Source organism: Haemaphysalis longicornis, unplaced genomic scaffold (genome assembly GCF_048455015.1).
Source record: "Haemaphysalis longicornis isolate Haplotype H1 unplaced genomic scaffold, Haemaphysalis longicornis Haplotype H1 scaffold_7, whole genome shotgun sequence".
NCBI lineage: Eukaryota > Metazoa > Arthropoda > Arachnida > Ixodida > Ixodidae > Haemaphysalis > Haemaphysalis longicornis.
This window is the reverse complement of record NW_027526422.1, coordinates 74,949,667-74,971,195: the sequence shown is the minus strand read 5'-3', so window position 1 is coordinate 74,971,195 and position 21,529 is coordinate 74,949,667. Positions and strand designations below refer to the sequence as shown.

The 21,529-nt window shown below is 44.0% G+C and overlaps 1 protein-coding gene across 1 annotated transcript in view; it reads left to right on the top strand.

Moving 5' to 3' along the window:
* LOC144145979 (syntaxin-1A-like) overlaps positions 1-21,529 on the top strand; it is a 34,149-nt gene that overhangs the window by 1,935 nt on the left and 10,685 nt on the right. The window contains exons 2-7 of the mRNA XM_077677868.1: positions 7,276-7,347; positions 9,478-9,577; positions 11,726-11,800; positions 14,395-14,468; positions 16,923-17,031; positions 19,760-19,833. Of these exons, the coding sequence (XP_077533994.1) occupies positions 7,276-7,347; positions 9,478-9,577; positions 11,726-11,800; positions 14,395-14,468; positions 16,923-17,031; positions 19,760-19,833 (504 nt within the window). The remainder of the gene's footprint in view (positions 1-7,275; positions 7,348-9,477; positions 9,578-11,725; positions 11,801-14,394; positions 14,469-16,922; positions 17,032-19,759; positions 19,834-21,529) is intronic.

Below are 21,529 nucleotides of genomic sequence, written 5' to 3'. Positions count from 1 at the left end.
AGAAACAATCGGAGCCCTTGAAGCCATGAGACATTATTTATGCGCGTTAATTATCTGAGCAAACGTTATCTTGCCGTGGGAATAAACGCTGTTCTATTATTATTACCGATGTAGTACTGGTTGGTACAAACTAGCAAACATTGGTGCCAAAATTGCAAAATCAGTGCAAGCTTTATGTAAAAACCTTTTACGGGACATTGATAATATTAAAAGTGGCGATAGCCGCTAAGCAACTATCCTCCTGTAGTGCCTGACAAAAGAAATGGCAGTACAGTGTTAAGGTGCCAAGGCTTGTATTGAGCAAAATATTTCTCAATCAAGTCAAGCACCATAAATGGTGTTTGTGCCACTGAAACACTGCTGCGCTTAGGGTGTGCTTAAAACATCGAGATTCGGTGACTGAACCCAGTCACCGAATCTTTCCATGGTGCTGCATGGAAAGTAGTTCCACAGATGCCATTGAAAGCGCACCTATGAGTGTAGCACACAACTGCTTCACCAGAAAAATCTTTCACATTTGTGTAGGTCATAGGACAGTCATACACTTTGTGCGTTACTTTCACTTTGCGCACCGATGTGTACAGGTAGGAAGTTTGGCCAGTGCTAACGTATTCCTTGAAGTCTGAGAACTTACACTCTTTATGCACAACTGAGAAATTTCACATTGTATACAAAGAAAGCAGGCATGCTTGAAAATACAACCAATTGCAGCCTTGATACCTGTCTGCGACATTTTGTTAGTTTCAAATGCAGCTTGTGTGTAAACCATGTGTCAGTATTTCGGCGCATGGAAAAGATCCCCAGGTGCTCTTAACTTAATTCGTGTCTCTTCATTACGGCACATATCATAGCCCAAATGTAGTCTTGATGCAATCCCCAAAACGTGAAAAAGTTTTAGGTTGTGTAAAAATTCATTTTGGACTAAACTTTCGCAGCGATAAGAGCTGCTTTCTTGCATTTGTGGAAAATAAATGATACGGAAACATTCTTTTGGGGGGAACTAAACAAGTGCCAAGAAGCATCCATGCTTCTTCCTCCTGTATCTTTTATTATTTTTTTTTAGGAAGTAAACCTTGTGAATTGTATATCCCACATATGTTAACATTTTTTTAGCCAAGTAAGTCATGTCACATGGGTTTCGTGCAAGCAGTCATCGCCTAGGAATGAAGCACAGAATAAATTAGCTCATGTCAGTTGAATCAATATTTGTAAAATATCACCTTGAACTGTGGATACGTTAGTGATACGTGCCAGGCTGGAGGTTTGTGTAGCCTTGCAGACCAGTTTTGGTTTCATGTATGAAAAACATTTTCTTGTTGCACTCTTTATTTTTATTTCAATGTTCCCCTGTAATTATTGTTTAATAAGTAAAAAAGCTAATTCTGTAACTATGAATTGCAAGTAATTCCTGCATTCACTCCCATCCACTTGTTTATTTCAAGTACCCTCATAATCCAGTGACCGTTAGACTAGAGATTGGTACAAATATGAAAAGAATGAGCCAAGTGATAACAGACATAGTTTCTTGTGAACGCAACAAGTTTTATAAAAATGCATCTGTTGAAAAAAAAAAAGCATCTATTGGAAGGTTTGCACACGGTCTAGAAAAACGGTGAAACACACTTAAATGATTTGCGGAAACAAAAAAAAAAAACACTTTAGAGAAGTTTAATCACTGCATGAAATGTATTTGTGAAACTTTTATGTTTTTGATGCAGATAGAGAAGTTTAATCACTGCATGAAATGTATTTGTGAAACTTTTATGTTTTTGATGCAGAATTATGGTTCATTTCAAGCAAAAAGGAGCGCACACAAATAAAACTACACCGAAAAGGGATGAGGATGCATTTGAGAATCCTTGTTCTCGAAAGTTACTCGTGCCCTCTCCCCACCCCCCCACCCCCTGCCTTTATTTTGCCCTTTCATTACAATAATATGCAGATGAGTGTAGTATGCACATTTACAACATGGTGGTATCAAATTGCATTTTAAGCCAGCCTAAATAAATTAGTCCCATGTTTCCCCACAGCTTGGTTCTTTTTAAACCTCCCAACACATCCTACATCTTCGAACATTTTTGTTCATGTTCCCCCATATATAACTTCATTTTTCATTGATCGCAGATATTTAACACATCTCTCTCTCTATCTCTCTCTCTCTCTCTCTGTGTCGCGCACACACAAACAAGAGTTCATGGTAGGGTGGCAATCTGTATTTTCACATTGCGTGAAAGCGTAGGTGGTCAGTCATGGGTGTCCTAATTGCTCTCGCACCCCTTATATCCGCCCAAACTCGTATCAAAACCAAAGCCCGTGGTTTGTTTTTGATGAATGATGCTGTTGCAAACATTGTTTGACACAGCAAGTAAGCGACGCATCCTTGCAACCTCCTTTCTGTCTTCAACCCAGTGCCTAGTGTTAAACTGTGTTTGCGTGTGGCTAGGTGGGTGACTCCGCATACTTCCTTGTTTGTTTGAGTCACTGTGCGTAGGAAGGGGGTGTTCCCCGCTGAAGCGTGACGTTTTCGCTGCTTCTACATCCTTAGCGCTGACGCCAGCAGGCAGGATGTGATGTGGGGGCGCTTGCTAGCAAAGCCTGCAGCAGCTGATACGCACTGCGTTACTCAGCTTTTGTTTTGGTCCATTTTTATCTGCTGGTATAGAAGATTTGGAGTGTTAAAAAATATTGAGCAGCATATTGACTTTTAACGAGTTTTTATCATGTCGAAACCTTCAAAAAACGCAACACTAAAAACGGGACGCAAGCGAAAGAACCACAGGACGCTTTGTCATGTTTTGAGGGGTTGAGAGAAAACTCTGCAATCCGTTTGCGCTGTACATGTTGGGACAGTTCTGCTGTCCTTGCTCTTAGAAACCTTACAATAATTAATCAAATTACAATGGAATTTGTAATTTTATTATTTTATATTGAAATTATTATGATAAAATTATAATTTGTGCTGGCACAGTGCGTGGAAGTGAGGGGAGATAGTTGTGTAGGAATGCTTGCCAAAGCAGAGGTACAGGCCAGTATTGTTTTGTGTACATGTCTGGAATATGACAACTTGCGCTGATGCCAGGAATTTAGCTTAAGTTTTCCATCCAGGCCAGTTCTGACGCTTGATCAAAGGGAGTCGGGATTTGAGTGCCCTCAGAAGTGACCTTGATCTTTCTGGGTGCGATAGTGCCATTTTTCACGTGACATTGACGCATAACACCTGTTCAAGCATTGCTTTTGTTTCCTTTATACCCTTTTCAGTGCCAGATGAGTGTGTTCGTTTTTCCTGTGTAAACAGCTGTCTCGTTTTCGCAAACCGAAATCCCCCTTGCTGGGGCGTTGTTACAACCAAGCTGTACCCGCTTTGATTAGGAAACATTTGGGGAGGGCGGGCTTACTCACCTCTGCGTCATTCTGTTTCACCACATACCGTTGTTCTTTTTTACCCCTTCTTTGCACTAGGTTTGATGAAAAAAAGGAATGCTGGGACGCATGTGATGCCATGCACATTGTTAGATCCTCTAGAGAGAGCGAGAGAGAGAAGGCTCTTTATTGAAAAAGCAGATAGGTTTGCCTACGTTTAGTCGCCTACATGCTTCTCTGCCGAGGTATGGGGATGGGGGAAGAAAAGGCCTACGAAGGAGCTGGGCAGAAAAGAACAAGGGGAAAAAAAAGCTGTCGTAGACTTGGAGCGATAACGAACTTTCACAAATTTGGTTTTTGGTCTGAGCTTGGGCCACGTAATTTACAATTTTGAAATTAGGCCAATGTCATCCAAATAAGAGAACAGACTCCGTAGAGCTTGGCGCTGCTTCGAGGGACAAATCCGTGGTCCTAAAATAATCTTGAGAGCTGTTGGTCCCTGTTCCAGACGTTCAATGTTTTCAAAGAAGTTGGATCCCCTAAAAACGTTCACAGCACATGCAGACAGTTGAAAAAAGAAACAGGTGCTTCTCGAGGCAGCTGAAATTGTGCTAATACTCAGTAGAAATACCCACAGCTGACAGGAAAGACAGTGGAAAGAGGAGAGAGACGAAAAACTAAGAAGGGTGGAGCAGAAATTAAAAAGGTTCATCTTTTTTTTTTTTTCGGCATGCATACAAAATCAGCTCCACAGCAAAGCCCACTACTGAGAACAGTCTCTCGAATAGCTGGAAAGGCATGTCCATGTCTCCTGTATGTTCATTCGTAGATGAAGCTTCTTGATTGCGATGTCAGATGTCATTTTATAAACCTGGGCTGGAGAACCTGGACCATTTTTATGAATATCTCTTACTCTGGGTAGGAATGACTGCCAGGCTGAGATGGGAAAATATTTCTCTTCAGCTAACACTGGTTAATCTGCAGTGAATATTTTGTTCAACATGTGTGGGCTGTTTCAGGGCTTTCAGGCGCCTGCAGATCAGTGGCAAAGATCATTAATCACACTTTCCGAATTAAATGCACAAGTCAGTACCAAGCGCTTTCGATTTCTCCTTGTCCTTTGTGGATTACCCCCTCTGAGCACTGCCGGATGCAGCCAAACAGACACTTTTATATATTCATGTGCAGAATTAAAATTGTCTCGATAGTAATAGTAAGATCCCCCTAATCCCTGTTTTAAAAAAATCAAGTTTCATGCTCACAATTGTCATCAAAAATTTACCATCCCTTCTTTAAAAAACTTGAGAGAAGTGCAAAAGCTTTCTCCCATCAAAACTGCACAAAAAGCGTCAACCTTCGCTAAAAGTGCGTCCATCCTTCGGTAAAAGTGCGTCCAATCGATCGTCAAACCCATAGGCGGAAAGTTTTCATTTTCCCGAAGGGGGGGCACCCCCCCCCCTCTCTCTCTCTCTCTCTCTCTCTCTCTCTCTCTCTCTCTCTCTCTCTCTCTCTCTCTCTCTCTCTCTCTCTCTCTCTCTCTCTCTCTCTCTCTCTCTCTCTCCACACATACACTCTCATGGAACAATATATTATATTGCATCACTTGCAGCCCATGATGATAGTAAGATGATGATGATGATGAAATGTGCCCATCATTATCATCATCATGCATATACACTACATGGCATGTTGAGATTTCGGCGCATGCTAATGATCCCTACGCAGTCATAATTAATCTGGAGCCCTCCACTGCGGCTTGCCTTATGACTGGGTGTAGAATTCGGCACGTTGAACACCATAATCTGAATCTGATTTGGATTTTGAGTGAATGCGGCTTCGCCTCATTTTCCGTAATGAATGAATTATATGTATTTATGAACTCTGCATGCAAGTGGCGATGTCTTCATACCTAAGAAATGTGAGTTATTAGAGGAGCTTTTTTTTTTTCCATGAGTTGTGTCAGGATTGCCTACTGAAAACAGTAGCAATACTGATACACAGACCACTCGCGCGCATTTTAAGAAGCTGCTGATAAAAAACTCTGCCAAAACGGTCACTGAATACTGCAGTTTTTTTTTTTTTTTTTTTTTTTTTTTTTTCCTGGTTCGAAAAAGCACACAAGGCAATTTAAAGTGAGGTGAACATGCAGCAACATATTCACTCTTTGAGCATAGGCTGTCCCTAACAACATTGGACAATGATGGTTATGAGGCTCCATCCTACTCTCCAGAAATATTGTCTATTCCTGTGTGTATATTTAAACATATTTTCTTTGTACGTGGCATTCGTAGTCGAAGGTTTAAAAGAAAAATTTGAAATATGGGTGACGCAATGGCCGCTTATGCTTCTAGGGCGCTTGTCCTCCTATAGAATTCGAAGGAATAAATGGAAAGTATGAAAGTAAGTGGTGCACGTCTGCGCCAACAATGACGCAGTGCACTTTTTGCCACAATAGAATTTTAAGTGTAAAGGTAGAGGCAACTCAAAATAAACTTCAGCTGGTAATGGCACTGGCAATTCAACTTCGGGTAGCTGAGGGGCGGGGTCAGCATCACCCACTCTTCTGCCCCCCCCCCCCTTACTCCCCAGGAAATCCTGGAGGGTGCTCGGGCCCTGGAGCCTCTCTCCCTCCAACACCCCCCCCCCCCCCCGTAGTTGGTGCCTATGGTCAAACTTTCAAAGATACAAATTGTAAACGAAGTACAAACCCATGAACGAATCTAAATGTGTTCCGATACGTGGTTTATGAGATAAAGGTATGCTATTGTACTCCTTCGTCATGATCGATGCATGTATTGTCGTATCTGGAACTGCTCCTTTTTCGCGATTTTCAAGTATACCCGTTTTGTCACAATGCGAGCCCAGTTTCACGCACACGCCGGGCGTCCAGAGGTCTTATCAGAGCTTCTCGCTCTACCAACCGGTCTATGGGGAAATTCAATAGTTTTTTGACAGGACAGGGCGCCGTTGGTCCCACTAAGAAAGCTTTCTCTTTGAAACTTACCTTATCTGACTTCCTTGCTGACTTCATAGCAGTTGAGTTTCGTGGAACAAGGGGATGGCATTTGGTTGAAACTAAAAGCCATGGGATAAAACGACCCTAATGGCAACCAGGAGACATACTGGAGAAGAGCGCTTTGTGCAGAGATATCTGGCATAAAATGCCTGAGCACGCTTCATGACGAGGGTGCCACTGGCGTTTTATTTAGGCTTGTGGGGGTTGCGGGTCGTTCAGCAGTTTTACATTCTCCCCTCCCAAAAGGGTGAAAGCTTGCAGGCGAGAAGAGGGGTATTTCACCTTGAGCAGGCACCCTGTTTTGTTTTTGAGCCTCTCAGGCACAGACTGCTGCATCGAAACGAGCTCTCCTGTTTTCAAAAGTTGCTCCAAATATTGAAAACAATTGTACAAGAAGATATCGGAAAAATAATTGCTCTCACTGGCTTGCTTTCGTGGCTTAGAGCTTACACTGTTAGCTGTGGCTCTACTTTTGCAGGTACTTTATTTTGAGCTTGCAATAAAACTAGAGGTTGGCACAAAGGCCATGACTATCAAACCTGGGAATGCACATTCGTAAATTTTGCCTGGAACGCGCATGGGGTGGAAATCTGGGAAGAGCAGTGCAATCTCCTCAGCTCTGCTGTGACAAAGGCCAAAAGGCCTGTACTTGTTGACTGCGCCAAACTTTGCTCATGCTTGTTTCTGGGGCGAAAATATGTTAACTGTATTTGTTTCCAGTGCTTTGACCTGATTAGTCAAGTGGCACTCTGCAAATATGCCTTATCTATTTTTTCCCTCCATTAACAATCACCAACACTGAGGTGGCCTTTCGCATTGCGCTGTCCTATTTACCGACGTTTGATGCCTGCATAGTTGTCTGTTGCAGCGGCTAATTTTTCCTTTTGCTATATTCACAGGCGCAAGGCGAAGACGACGTCTCAGTCACAGTAGAAGATGGAGCAAATTTTATGGACGAATTTTTTGCGGAGGTAAGTTGGACTAGTTGCGAAGTGCTGCGTCTCTCGGGCGACTGACTTGCGGCAACCACTCTTTGCGTGAGATATTCGTGTGCGTGTGTTAAATAGGGACTTGAAACGGATTTCACTGATAAGACGGTGCATCAGTACCCGATACAAAGTTGCTTTTCTTTTTCTTTTCTTTTTTCCCCCGGTTCACAAGAAAGCAATCTGTGCTTTTTGCGAGCTAGAGTCATTACTGCTGTACTTGCTATCTTCCTGGCACTATGCCAGAGTCTTCTCGTAAATGGCGCCTTTTTCCACTTTTCGTCGGGTCGCTATCACCTTGACCCATGGCAATCAAAGTTGAAGCAGTGCTTTGATTGTTATTCCTGTTTTGTTCATTGTTATGTCTTCTTCTGGATATGAGGAGGCTATATGTGTTCCTGGGAGCTGTTTTACTTTTTTTTTTTTTTTTTCAAATGTCTCGTTCTTTTTTTCCTTTGTGTTTTCTTTGAGCAGCTGTTTGCTCCAACTGTTACTTCACGGTAAAAATCCTAATACAGACGTGCGCCTCGCAAGGCTCTCGCGTCTTGCCGCGCTGGTGAAAGTTCATTGACATTGCGCCGCGACCGAGCAGCTGCGAGTTTGACAGCTAACTGGACGCTGACGATGACGCACGTGTCGTCTCGATCCTCTGGGGCCACCTGTGCCTCCTGGTTGGGCTTTGGGAATATGAGAAGTGTTTGGGAGCAGAGTCGTGCGTTGCTGTGTCGTCGCAGGGTTGGGCTGTTGCCTCGTTAGAGTTGTTTTGGTCCTTGTTAGAAAATAGCATCCGGCGAAACAAAAGTACTTCTGCAAATATGAACTGCTTTGTCGGCAGTGGGCGGTTGCGCCCCATGAGCTGTCATTCGGCTTGAAGGTGTGCCATAGGGACAGTCCTTGCAGAACTGTTTATCAGATCTTATGTAAGGTGTGGGGGCGGTTCCTATCAGTGTATAAAGGAGCCACGAAGAAAAAATACTTTTGGACAGTTTTGTCACGAACTTCAAGCAAATAGTCAAGGTTATACAGAAAACAAACTAGGGGGGGGGGGGGGGGGGGGGCAACTTCCGAGAAACTTTCCAGCAACCTTTCTATCACTTCACTGAATTTTGTCTGTGCAATTGGTGGCCAAGCACTTAGATATTGCCAAGGAACAGGACTGCTGGCTGCAGTGGGGCCTCTAGATCCGTTGGATCATATCACTTGAATGTTAATGTACAGTTAACACACTGATAACTAGGTTTTAAGTAATGGCCCATATTGCATCACTATAGCACAAAATTCTAAAAATTTTCGATATTTCTTTTTTTTTTTTTTTTCGGTTGATAAAACTTCTTTTGGGGCTGTGATGGAGCCAAGTGAGTTCTTTCACGCTGAACCAGGTTGCACTCTGTGTTCATAGATTCTTTAAGAAGAAGGTGCATCTGCAGCATTTACCTGCACATGTGCCTGTGAATTATTTTCATGCCTGGTCAAGATAAGAAGGCAAAGGTTTAGATGGGCTAAAGTAATTTTTCTTATTGGAGCTTGCTTGGCAACGTCAAGTGGCCCTAGGAGTATGTCTTCTGTATGTTGTGATCTTTTGTTGGATGCACATCGTAGCCAGAGTATCGCATAGTTTACGAGGTTACTGCAGGGCAACATTTTGGTAGGAAGGAAAGCAGCAGCAGAGGTGCTACGGTGGGTAAAGAGCAGTGTTCCTAGCGTTTCTTGCTCATCTGTTTTAAAATTTGCGACGGGCTCAAAGAACTGGTATCAATGGCTTGGCAAAACAGTAAGGTATTATTGGAACATCGGCTCTCGGTTCCAGTACAACAGTATTGTGCGTTTTGCTCGGATCAATTGGTGTGAAAAAATTACTGCTGCTCTGCACTTTGCAAAGGGCATGTTAATGATTGTGCTGAAGGTCAGCAAATGACCTTCTCTGGTTTCTTTTTTTTTTTTTTGTCCCATACTATTGCAGCCAGTAATTTTAATCAGTGGGACCGAAAACAGTTGCTCTGTGGTGCCTTAAGAGCACTGCGACAGAGCTCCTCACTTGGTGGATTATGTTTTGCCCCTGTCTGCAGACGCACGACTCACTCTCGCTCTTTTTGTTCTTTCTCGATCCATTCGCAGGTGGAGGAGATTCGAGAGAACATCGACAAAATACAAGCAAATGTGGAAGAAGTAAAGAAAAAACACAGTGCCATTTTATCAGCTCCACAAACAGATGAGAGTACGTTTCAATTGTCTCCGTGTTTTTAACTTCACGTTTCTCTTTCAAGGGTTTGGTAGTTAGGTACGTGTGTGCCAAGGTATTCTTGCATAAAGTTGTGTGCAACATTCGGAACTTCTTGCCTTGTTTTCTCAGAACCAGTGTTTTTCTCTCTCTTTTTTTTTTTTTTTTTTTTTTTTTGCGATTTCAGCTGTCGCTCACAATATTTCAAGATGTACCAGGCTGATTCATGTTATTATTGCTACTTTTGAAAGCTTACGAGTTAGAGTAGTGCAATAAAATTGCAAAAATATAACTTTCCTTCTTGCCAGTAGTAACCTCTATACTCGGTTACAACTCAAGAACGGCACCACCTCATGTAGTGTATCACTCCGCCAAAGCGCCGGACCCGTGACGTCAGTGCACGCGCGTTTTGAAAGGGGTTTGCTATGAATGCGTGATATCGTCTGCCTTGTCTCACGCAGATTGTTTGTCGTCACTGGAGTCGTTTATAAGCATATTAAGTCCAAAAAATTACGGGAACGGCTCACGCTATGTTCAAAATATTCCCAGTAACGCCCTACTTGCGCAAACATCCGGCTACGGTGATAAGGCACAGCGGCAACTTCCGGTGCCGTTCTTAAGTTGTCACTGAGTATAGCAATTAGTTCATTTTACAAAAAGTCTAGTGCTTCCTGCACTGATTTTCAGTATGGTTTTAATTGGTGCTGCAGTGCTCTTGCTCTCCCTAGTGCTTTTAGAGCACCAAAGGATATGAAGTATTCATGCATCTAGTGTGTAGACTGCAAAATTTTGTGGTGCAGAGGGATGGCATGTAGACAGAAACTGACTTTACGTTTAACCTCAAGATGGTAAAATATCCTGATTTATAAAAACCCCAAACACATAGGCTAGGAAAGGGACAATAATATCCTCAATTCTGATGGACCCCTTAATTTCATGTAGATGTTTTCTTAGCTGCCGTTGTCATTCCTAAATAAATACTTTCAACAGCTTTTTAAAAACCGTGTCAGAGGTTTCAATGCATGTTAAAGGAGCCCCAGGTTGTTTATGTTCACTTGTAGCTTGTCGCTAAGGCGCACCTCAGAATTAAACCTCTTTAGTCACTTTAGTCAATAATTAACACCTTTGTTTAGACCAGCAAGTACGCATTGTTTTATCATATATGCTGTTCGTATTATTTATTTACTATCATAGTGGATGGTGAGGCAGCAGGAAAGAAAGCTGCTCACGGGCACTTTGAGTAGCCCCTGAGACTTTATTTTATTTGGCTTGGTAGAACAGCACAGCTGCACAATGGAACTGTACACACTGTTGTCATAGCAAGTGAGCTGTGAAATACACTTGAAAAAAAAAGACACTTTTCAAGGCACTTGGGTGGGGAAGAAAGAGATTGCCGTGAAAGTACAAAAGCACGATAACAGGAAATCACAGAGAAAGAAAGTAATCAAAATTAAGCACAATACACGAGTTGGAGATTCCGATAAGGAGAATAAAACAAATCAAGTCATCTAATTTGTAGGTGTTCAAAGGAGAGGATAATGTGTAAGATAAGTGCCGGTATTGAGATGATTATGTTTTTACCAGTTTTTATAGCCACGAAGCTTAAATGAAAGTTCTTGCTTCAGGTCTAAATGAATGGCTGCAAAGAAATCCCCTTTTCCAGAAATACCACAACTGTTTAGCCAGTGTTGTGTAAATCACATTCATTGCATTTAAATAATTGTGCTGAAATCAACTTATTGGTATTGGCCCGCTGCACTAACTTAGTGGCTAAGGTGTTCAAGTGGTAAGCCCCAGAAAGGCTTAAAAAATGCCGAAACATTTTTTTTGAGCTGTTTGAATACCAATGGGCACAAGAAAAGGTTTGTGCCTAACTGTCCTTGACACAAACTCCATAACTGAGGCTTTAAGTTGTGTGACCTAACATCCAGCTAACGTTTTCGGATGGAGCAGCAAATCCATTTCACTGGCTACAAGCATGCTTGCTTGGCTCTTCATTTTGACAGTAAGGCAAGTTTTGGTATAGCCGAGGTAGGCTTGAGGCCATAAAGTTTTGTGACAGCCACGGATGACCCATGGAGAACGTAGATGTCAGTGCCTGCCATTTAATTTCTGTCGTTCTCCTTCCCCTCCTTCTCTTCGCAGAGGTCAAGCATGAGCTGGAGGACCTCATGGCCGACATCAAGAAGACCGCTAACAAAGTGCGGGCCAAGTTAAAGGGTGAGCACAACACCGAGGACGGCGTAGATTCTCTTGGCCTCATTTTGCCCATTACCACACAGTGACACATGCCTGGATGTTTGCATGACGCTAAACTGGGCCTCACGGTATGCCGTTTAAGGTTGTAGTGCAGTTCTGGGCATTCAGTTATGTGGTCAGGGAAACACTTAAAGATTTGGTATTCGTGCAAATTGCATATCACTTTTAGCCATATGGAGATCAAGAGTAGCACCTGTGGCAAGAAAGTTTGGGCAGACTGTCCGTATCTCATTACTGCGGAACATAAGTGTAACTAAACCGCAAAAAAATTATGGTTTTATTTGATATACTTTATCCAACATTCAATGCATATATATCATCGTGTCACAAAACACACCCAAAAGCAGCGCACTTCAGTTAGTGAATAGCTTAGCATTGGATGATTGCCTACTCGTAACCCTAATATCAATTTATTCAGACGTGCTAGAAAAGACTGGGGTACCCTTCGTAATGATTCATAAGGGGGCAAGTGTTGTGACGTGACTTATCGTACAGCACCAAGGCTGTCCATAAACACAAGTATGCTGCCATTTACTCTACTTCGACAGGGGCATGAAAAAGTCACAGCTGCAGCAATTTTGCTTGATGTTGTAGGCGGATTGTCTCATTGTATTTTAAAGGAGAAACATAAGCTGTATTGTTGACATCCCACTCGTAGGAGGCTTGAGTGGCAGTTTTAACACCCGTCCATTCTGCTGTCGTTCCGTCACATTGTCATCAGCTGATGGTTTGATGGTTCAGCTTTCGGGCAAGTGTTGCTCAGATTGATAAATCCTTGAAATCTTGGTGCGCTGAAGTGACTATTAGCTCCGAATCATGCACACTACCTTCTGGCTCCACACAGTACACTCTGAACTATGGTACTGGCGACAGACCCGGCTTGCCAAAGCCACTCGGCTGTTGTCCTCCATATTACATTCTGCCAGGCAGCTTTCAGCATCCGCGCAATGCACCAAGAACGTGTGTCCATTTGTTCTAATTCCTGTGAAACGTTACAAGCAATGTCTCAATTGATGGTGCCGGAAAGATTGCTTCAAGAGTGCAAATTGTGGTGCAATCCAGTCGTTGAAACTCTGAATGTACTGTGTTGTTTGACAGGGGGGCTCATGACGATATACATTGGTGTAGTGTTCCACTTATTTAATAACTACGGGTAATTTCTCCATTTTTAGGTTGCCCGTTTATTTTAAGGCGGCAATGTCAATGGTCTGTTAGGTAGTTGACAAGCGCACTATGCAGGATCTTGTGTTGCTTCACATGTGCACAGCAGATACTCGTCCAGCTGTGGGCATGTATTGTGGTGTGTAAAGATTGTCAGACGTGAAAAAAGGGAATTTCTTGCTGATGTTCATGTTGGCAGCCTGGAGAATCGTAAGGGGGCCTTAGAACGTTAGCTGTCGTGACAGTTCTTTCTTCACGGGTGTCCGTTGCCTGCCGAGGAAATATTTGCCGAAACAGAGCAGTCTCATAGAGATTAAAAATGTTCTACCCCTTCTCTACTTGCATTCGCACAACCTTCCAAACTTCTTTTTGAATGTCTTTGTGTTAAATGCATCTGTCTGTAGTTGTCCAGCTGTAGTGGCATTGAGGAATGAAAAAGTTAAGGTAAATCTAGGCATTCATTAAACAAAGGTTCATTACATCCATATTCTATGGCAATTTATTCTGCTAAAATAGGACTTCGTGAACACATAAAATTACTCGTAAGTTTGCTGTCACATGGATAAAATGGGAAAGCAAACTGGATGTGCTGGTGCATAAACACCCAGCACTTGGAAATTTAGTCAACTTGGCATATTGGCTAAAGTTTTTTTTTGCACTTGTTGCTGGTACGTTTGCATTCATCTGCATGAGTAAGCCGGTGGAAACAAAAAAAAGTCATTCACTCCTCTTCGGCCCATTCAACACATTAGCGAGGTGCACATAACAATGGTACCATTCCTCGTGAGCCTGAGTGATTGTGGTTGCTGTCCTCAAGAAAAGAACAGGAGCGGCACTAGTCACAAGCTGCTATGACTTGCCCATTTAGTGGATGCACTTCTGGAATCAGGTCATTGTTTGGTCAGAAATCTATGTGCGCAGCTTTTTTGTTTGTTTTTTTCTGCAAGGGTTAGTGCACTATAATTTCGGACTATGTGCTTGAATGTGCTTCACAACTTTATCTTCATTGGAGCTTGTGGCTTTAATAATTGCATACAAGGGTGCCTGAAATTGTTATCAAGCCAATTGCATTATAATTCTCGCACTGCGGTATTATGGCATGGTACACGACATCTTTAGTGCATATATTGCGGTATAGGGTTGTTCCGGACTACATAGTGAACTGATCTACCACAAACAAAAAAAAAAGGTTGGAAAGGAATGTTAATTTTGGTCGAATACGCTACTAACCCGCAATGTCTTTCACTCATCGCCGGTAGTTCTGCTGGTGAGGAGTTGCGCACAGTGCGGGTTTAGGAGGAGGATCCTTGCGTGAAGCGACGCTACCCCGTGTGATGATTTTCTCACTGCCTCCCTTTTTATTTTCCCCTCTTCCCCCTCAAATCCGGCTCCAGTGATGGAGCAGAACATCGAGCAGCTGGAGCAGACGCAGATGATGTCCGCAGACTTCAGGATACGCAAGACACAGGTGACTCGTCTTTCTGCTGCTTCGAATGGAGCACACTTGCACATTGCGGCGATGGATGTTGGTCTTTGTTTGTTACAGCCATTGCAGATTGACACAAATTCCTTAAATGCACGGGGGAAGATTACCTGACCGTTTAGCAACGCAAAGGGGCATAAGTGACTTTATGCGAAGTTCATTTGTAGATTTGACGGTTATTTATTACAGTTGTACCTCTGACGAATCACGAAAGCACCCTTTTGTGTCTAGCATACCTGATATACCATGCCCATGCGTCTCTTATCTGCACAACCCCAGAATTAAAATGTAAATACATCTCATCGTTAAAAGCTATGTAGTGCGTAAAGTTCTATACAAAGTAGATTCGTTTTAAAAAAAAGAGTAATTCAAATGAGTGTTTATTGCGATCGATATGTGTAACGTTCAGGATGCTCGCGGCTTCAGGCAATGCATTGTATAAGCACTTCATTGAAAAGGGTGTTTAAGACTACTTGTGAAATTGCTTCCTTCTGGGACGCAAGATTTTTCTATATCGCGGAATTTCACTTGGGCTAAGGGGGATTGGACATGGGTAGGAAATGCCAAGTCTTAACCTTTCTTAGCTCTGTGGAAAAAGTTGTAAGCTACTAAGAACTAGTCTAGTTTGTCCTATTCCCAACTTTTGTTTGAGACATTGGGCACATCACTGGTATGCCTGATGCACAGTGTTTTTCAGTGCATTTCCTCTGTGCCTTTGATGAACTGGGTACACTGATATTGTATTGATGAGTTCTGCATTAATTGGCAGCATTGTTACGGGACCTTTTCTGACGATTGGTTCAGGAATGCAGTTAGCCATTTTTCCTCACCAAAAGTTATGTGCACTTGCCAAACCCCCACTTTCATTTGAAAGCCAACTGCACCCAAAATTTCAACCTCTTGAAAATCCTGTTCTTGTATATTATGCTTGAAAAGGCTGCGAGGTACAAAATATATGACAGCTGAAATACGGGTATCTTAGGCGCAAACTACCATCGAAAGTCGGTGATTTTGAAACCAAAACAGAGAAGAGCGCCGGCCATTACAGCCAGGCTGTAGTGACATTACAGCCGGCCCAGCCAGCGACTGAGCGGCCGCCGGAGCAAATCTACGCGTGACGCTTTGCCCTCACAGCAGCCATATAAGAAAAGTGCACCCTCCTGTCCTGGCTGGCCGAAGGAAAAAGCGCCCGGCCGGCCACAATGTCACTTCCGCTTCATGGCTGTTTGCGCGACCGGCCAGCAGGTGCAGCAGAGCTATTTTAAACATTCATAACTGATTAACACTCATTTTGGGGGGCTACCAGTCATGTCCCAGTTGGTTTGGTGGTGCACAGTGTTCATTCACAGTAAATTTGGCCGAGGTGAACTTTGAGTGCAGTTGGCCTTTAATAAGCAATGCAAGTGGGGGAGAAAAGTGGTTGATCCCTTCATCCCCGCTATTTGTTCACTCTTGAATACAGCCGGTTGAATATATTAAGACTGTTTTTCTGACAGGTGCAGAGCAAAAAAGCCTATGTGTAGAGACTTCTGCATGTGTCGAATTGTGGCCTCTCCGCCACGAGACTTCTCATATCCCGGGCATTGCTCCAGCCTCTAAAACCCTAATTGTAACTTTGAACCTACTTATTTATTTGTTATCCGTAATACTTTATAGTCACTTGTTTCTTATATACATTAAAACGCCTAGTAATATGTGAGGAATTCGAGGTGTCACGCAAGTAAACTAATGAGGTAAAACTAATTCTGATTGTTACGTTTCGAATTGAATTTATATTCTAAATTGTCTACGTTCCTTGATGATGGCAAGAGGCATGCATTTTCTCCCGCTGACCTTACGCAGTGCTCCAGGGGCACTCTGAGACAAGGTAGCTGTATCTGTTCGTGTCGCTTTCTCATTTTCAGCTTCACACGAGCCGTCTACTCGTGCTCCACCAACTGTGCTTGTGTGTGGCCCTGTCGGTGGAGCATGAGAATAAAATGCCTCACGTGGAAACTGGTGTTCGTTCCCACCGTGGACTGCTAACTTTTCTGATACTAGTGTAGCATTTTAAGTGGAGAGCACTTAGGGGCTCACCTTGTCGTCGTAGCTCACCGTAACGCTCGATGTCAAGCGACTGCCGGAATCAGGTGGTGCAGCGAGATAACGGCGTACCCATCTTAGGGCGTCTCGCAGAGGCTTCGGAAACCAATCGGTTTAATATTAAATAGTCATAACCGTTCGAAGCCTGTGAACCGCTGGCGCTTGCCATGCATCTCCCAGTCAAATTTCCCGCGCTACGGAGGCGGGAAATTTGAATTGCTTTGGGTGGTTGCAGTGAGCGGATAACGGCGCTGCAGCCCATTATGGCGAATCACTGCTCTGCACTTCCGACAGCTTTCACCTTAAGTGGAACGGCTTTAATTTTTTTCCCTCTCTCTCTCTCCCGCGTACCTGCAGCACTCGATGCTGTCCCAGAAGTTTGTGGAAGTGATGACAGACTACAACAAGACCCAGACGGATTACAGGGAGCGGTGCAAGGCTCGCATCCAGCGGCAACTAGAAATCAGTGAGTGGCCTCTTCAGCATCGCCTGGTGCACTCTGGGAGGGTCTTGGCTTGACCTGGCTTCGCTTGACTTGGTTGTTGAAGCCGCGTTTGCTTTTGTGTTTGCTGTCTGTCGTGGGCAAACAATGCGTTGGGGTGAAGCCAACACTGTCACGAAAACTCTGTATTTTGTGTTTGGAATACTAAGTAGCGCGTTTGACCGCTAAAACAACTCCATGGCTGTGTCACATTTGAATTTTGTAAATTCCCATCCATCCATCTAGGGTTGATACATGGGCTTCTGCAGAAGGAGCATAGTTTATAAAAAAGTGTAATTAGTGTTCTGTAAGAGTCATCCTCAAACAATTACATGACATTTGAATGCCAAGATGGCTACATGACTGTGGAGAGTTTCATCTCAGCAATAATTAATGGTAGTGGCAAGTTTGATAGTGAAAGCTCGTTGCTTTGAACTGTACGATTTGGTTGGGCGAAGCTCCCATATCAGTCCATGTATAAAAAAGCCCGTTAATTCAAACACGGGCAGCAACTCGGGGCCTGGCCCAAGGCCAGAGAAATGCACCCGCTGCCTACACATCGAGGCTGTGTCACCTTCAGAAAAAAGAGAAAAACTGAGAGAGAATTTAAAATTGGGGAAAAGCAATGTAAAAGCCCCTGGTGGAGGTTTGGAAGAATTTTTATTGCGGGCTGCATCGATACAAGTTCAAGGTGTCAGGCCTGCTAACAGATGGCATCATCTCTGAGGTTAGAAGTGTAGAACCTGTCGCTGCCGAAGACGGTCAGGAGGGGTTGGATGAAGCACCAGTGCGGCCATCGCTCGGAAGTGATGACTGGAGGGAATGTTGCCCATCTCTTCAAGATTGAAGGCAGAAATGAGGAGGCCTTCCGCTACATTTGCTCATTAGAGAAAGAAGTTCTAGCTTTTGCCTTCAAGCATAAATGCAGGTTTCGGTCCCACCCTTTTTCAAGCATTCAGTTGCTGACATGCTGTGCTGCTGCACGATCACATTATACAGCTTTTGTTAGTTCGGACTTTCATTAATTCGAACTGAAATGGAGTCCCCTTGTGGGTTGAATTGACAGGCTTTTAGTGTATAAACAATATGAAACTGCCATTTCCGGAGTGGTTTGGTGGTTTGTTAAAACAGTTATTGAACAGGTTGTAACAACCCTGTATTCATCTGCTAGAACATAACTATGATCCCACCGTATGTAAAACCACCCGTTAAAAATTGGCATAATTTACTTTCTGGCACTCGTTTGGTCATACCACAAAGAACAGCTTCCCAGTCATGATTCAGCACAGAAAATGTCAATATAAAAATTTCAAAAATTTGCAAAAAATTTCGGGTAGGAATTGCCCGATTCTTTCCAGCCACTCATCTCCTCAAATGCACATTGACTTATCCTGTGTCTGTGGCTTTTTTTGCTTGTTGTTTTGGCGGCTGGTAGGAATGCTGCGACTGAATCCCTCACACTTTCATGGTGTCTTCTTAGTCTTTCCTGTGTGTATCATTTACTGTCGTGAGATTTTGGTTCAGTGCACAAAATCAGTGTGGTAAAGCCAGCTTTACGGAAACCAAGTCACTGTATAGTAAACTTGACTGCTGTGCGCCAGGTTCTTATAACATCAGCTTCACCACTATACACAAATGCACTGCGTAAGAGACATTTTTCAGGGGCATTGTAGGAACTGTTGTATCAACATATGAAGGCCCGAGGACTTCTTATTAAAGGGGCCATGCAGACAAAACACGGTTTTTTTATCCGAAAGATTTCATCTTATTTAGTTCCTCCAGCACTTGTCCAGCAGCAAATGATGCCGCAATCACTGAGAAATAATCAATTTAGGTTAAAATTTTGATTCTCCCGCCGAACTGTGGGTTTTCATGACATCTGTGATGAAGTCATAATGGCATGTTTTAAGACGAACTTCCACTGTGTCATTCCGCTCTGCAATTTTGCTTGCCTTCACAGTCCTCCCAGAGGGCGCTACCATACTCAGCCATCGACCGTTGGCTGCCGTTGCTTTGTTTTTGACCGTATTTATACCTGGCTGGTTTTTGTTACGGTAGGGACTAATCATTTTGTGAAACATGGGGTATGCTCGACAAACAGGGTCACGTAATACAACATCGGTTACGCCAATAAGGCAGTGTCTTGTGAAACAACTCCAAAGCGGCTGTGCAGCTAAAACAAGCATAGTGCGCCTGGTACCAACAGCAGTGGGCATCAGTACTTCTATGTTAACGTGTATTTTCGTAACTTTCAATGTTGACCGCACCATTCTTACTGCTGTTAAGTGAACATGTATTACATTTAGGCGCAAATAGCTCGTTCGGCAAGCTTATAAGCCCAGCCTAATTTTCGTTTGCTGTTGCCAGCCTCAGCCAATCGCACTGCTAGGCACATATGACATCATAGGCTTTGTTGCGGGAAATGAGCTAGTGGGTCGCATGGCCATTCCCTTTTTTCCTAATTATATAGCTTATTCGAGCGAAGTGTGCGTTAAAAGTAGTGCCAGTAGGATTCTGACGAGGCAGTCTTTCGAATGAACCGAACTTGTGTTTTGACTGCATGGCCCCTTTAAATACCGCCTAAGGGCCGCATATCCTTATGGAGCCCTTTAGAGTCTGCTTCACCGCTCTGCTTCACTTTAAGAGGTGGGGCAGCCAGTGTGTTTGAGGCATGCGGCTGTAAGACGCGTGCTTTGTTGTTCATCCTCTGCAGCTGGACGTATGACAACCAACGAAGAGCTGGAGGAGATGTTGGAGAGCGGGAACCCTGCCATCTTTACACAAGGAGTGAGTGCTTTGTCCCGTGGGATGCGCTTTAGCAGACTCTGCGAATTCACCACACTCGCCCTGGGATTGTATCCCGAGTAACGACAATGGATGTACCGTATTCACTCGAATCTAGGCTGATACTTTTTTTAAAAAAAGCCGTTTTTGAAAGTTAGGGGTTGGCTTGGATTTGAAGATGTGGCTTTCTAGTTGCCGCCAGACACTCAGTGCCATCTCGCGGCCACAGGCTTGCAGCTTGCAGGTTTGCGGGCTCCATTTTGCTTGTCCGAACGTTGTGAACCCAGCTCACAACGTTCTGTGCTTGCTTACGTCGCCACTTGAGCTCGAGAAGCGCCCGTATTTGCGGCACAATGGCGGCCACCGAGCGGTGCCACTACACCGCGGATTTTAAGCAGGAAGTGGTTTCGGAGGTTGAGGGAACTTCAAACATCCAAGCACAGCGCGACTTTAGCGTCGTGGAGAAGAACACGTGCCAACGGCGGAAGCAGCGGAACGAACTTTTCAACTGCGCTGCCAAGCGAATGTCATTCACAGGACTCAAGAAAGGTCGACACCTTAAAGTGGAGAAGGATTTCACTGGCTTTATCCAGAAGCAAAGAGAACTTTTCAACTGCGATGCCAAGTGAATGGCATTCACAGGACTCAAGAAAGGTCGACACCATAGAATGAAGAAGGATTTTGCTGGCTTTATCCAGAAGCAAAGAGAAAGTGGAATGCCTGTGATGGCGGAGATAAGACGGGTGAAGGCTAGAGAGCGCAAACATTCAATGCATCGCACGGGCTCAGTTCAAGGCCAGCAGGGGCTGGGTCACTTGTTTTATGAAGTGGTTCAGGTTCACCTTGCGACGGTGGATGTCTGTGTGCCAAAACCTACCCTGTGACTTAGCGGAGAAGCCAGTCACATTCCAGCGCTTTGTCAAGAGGCGGAATGAAAAGGAGTACAGACTGGGCTAGAGATCGGTAACGCCAATCAGACCCCGGTGTATTTTGACGTGCCTGTGGCCTACCCAGTGAATGAGAAGGGCGTGAAGTGAAAGTCAAAACTGCAGGCTACGAGAAGCAGCGCACAACCGTGATATTGTGTGGTACGGCCGATTGGCAAAAGCTGCTGCAGTACATCATTTTTAAGCGGAAGACTTTTCCAGCCGGGGAAGTTTTCCCAAAAAGCGTTGTTGTACGAGCCCGTGAGAATGGGTGATGAGTGGTGCCATACAGCCTTTGTAGCCGTATGGCTGCACTCAGGTGGATGTCAAACTTTCCTTTGCAGAAACTTACTCCACCTTGGGGATTTCCCTTAAATCTGGCCGATTAACACCTGTCCTTCACTTCAAGTTGTTGATCAGTTCGTTCTCGTGCTACAAACGACTAGTCTCCTGGTTAGCTCAGTTGGTAGAGCGACTGCTCCGGCTGAGCGGTGGTCTCGGATTCGAATCCTGGGCCAGGACGAATTTTTCTTCTACTGCGAAGTTTCTGAGGAAGCTGTAGCTTTCCTTTGTAGCCAAACTTTGTAGTGGATGTCAAACTTTCCTTCATAAAAACTTGCTCCACCTCGGGGATTTCCCCTAAATCTGGTCGATATGGACATTGTGGTAATACCCGGTGGTATGACGAGCCAACTACAACCGCTCGACATGGCCATCAACAAGCCATTCAGGTTCAGGCTGCAGAAACATTACGACGACCGGCTGATGCTGCA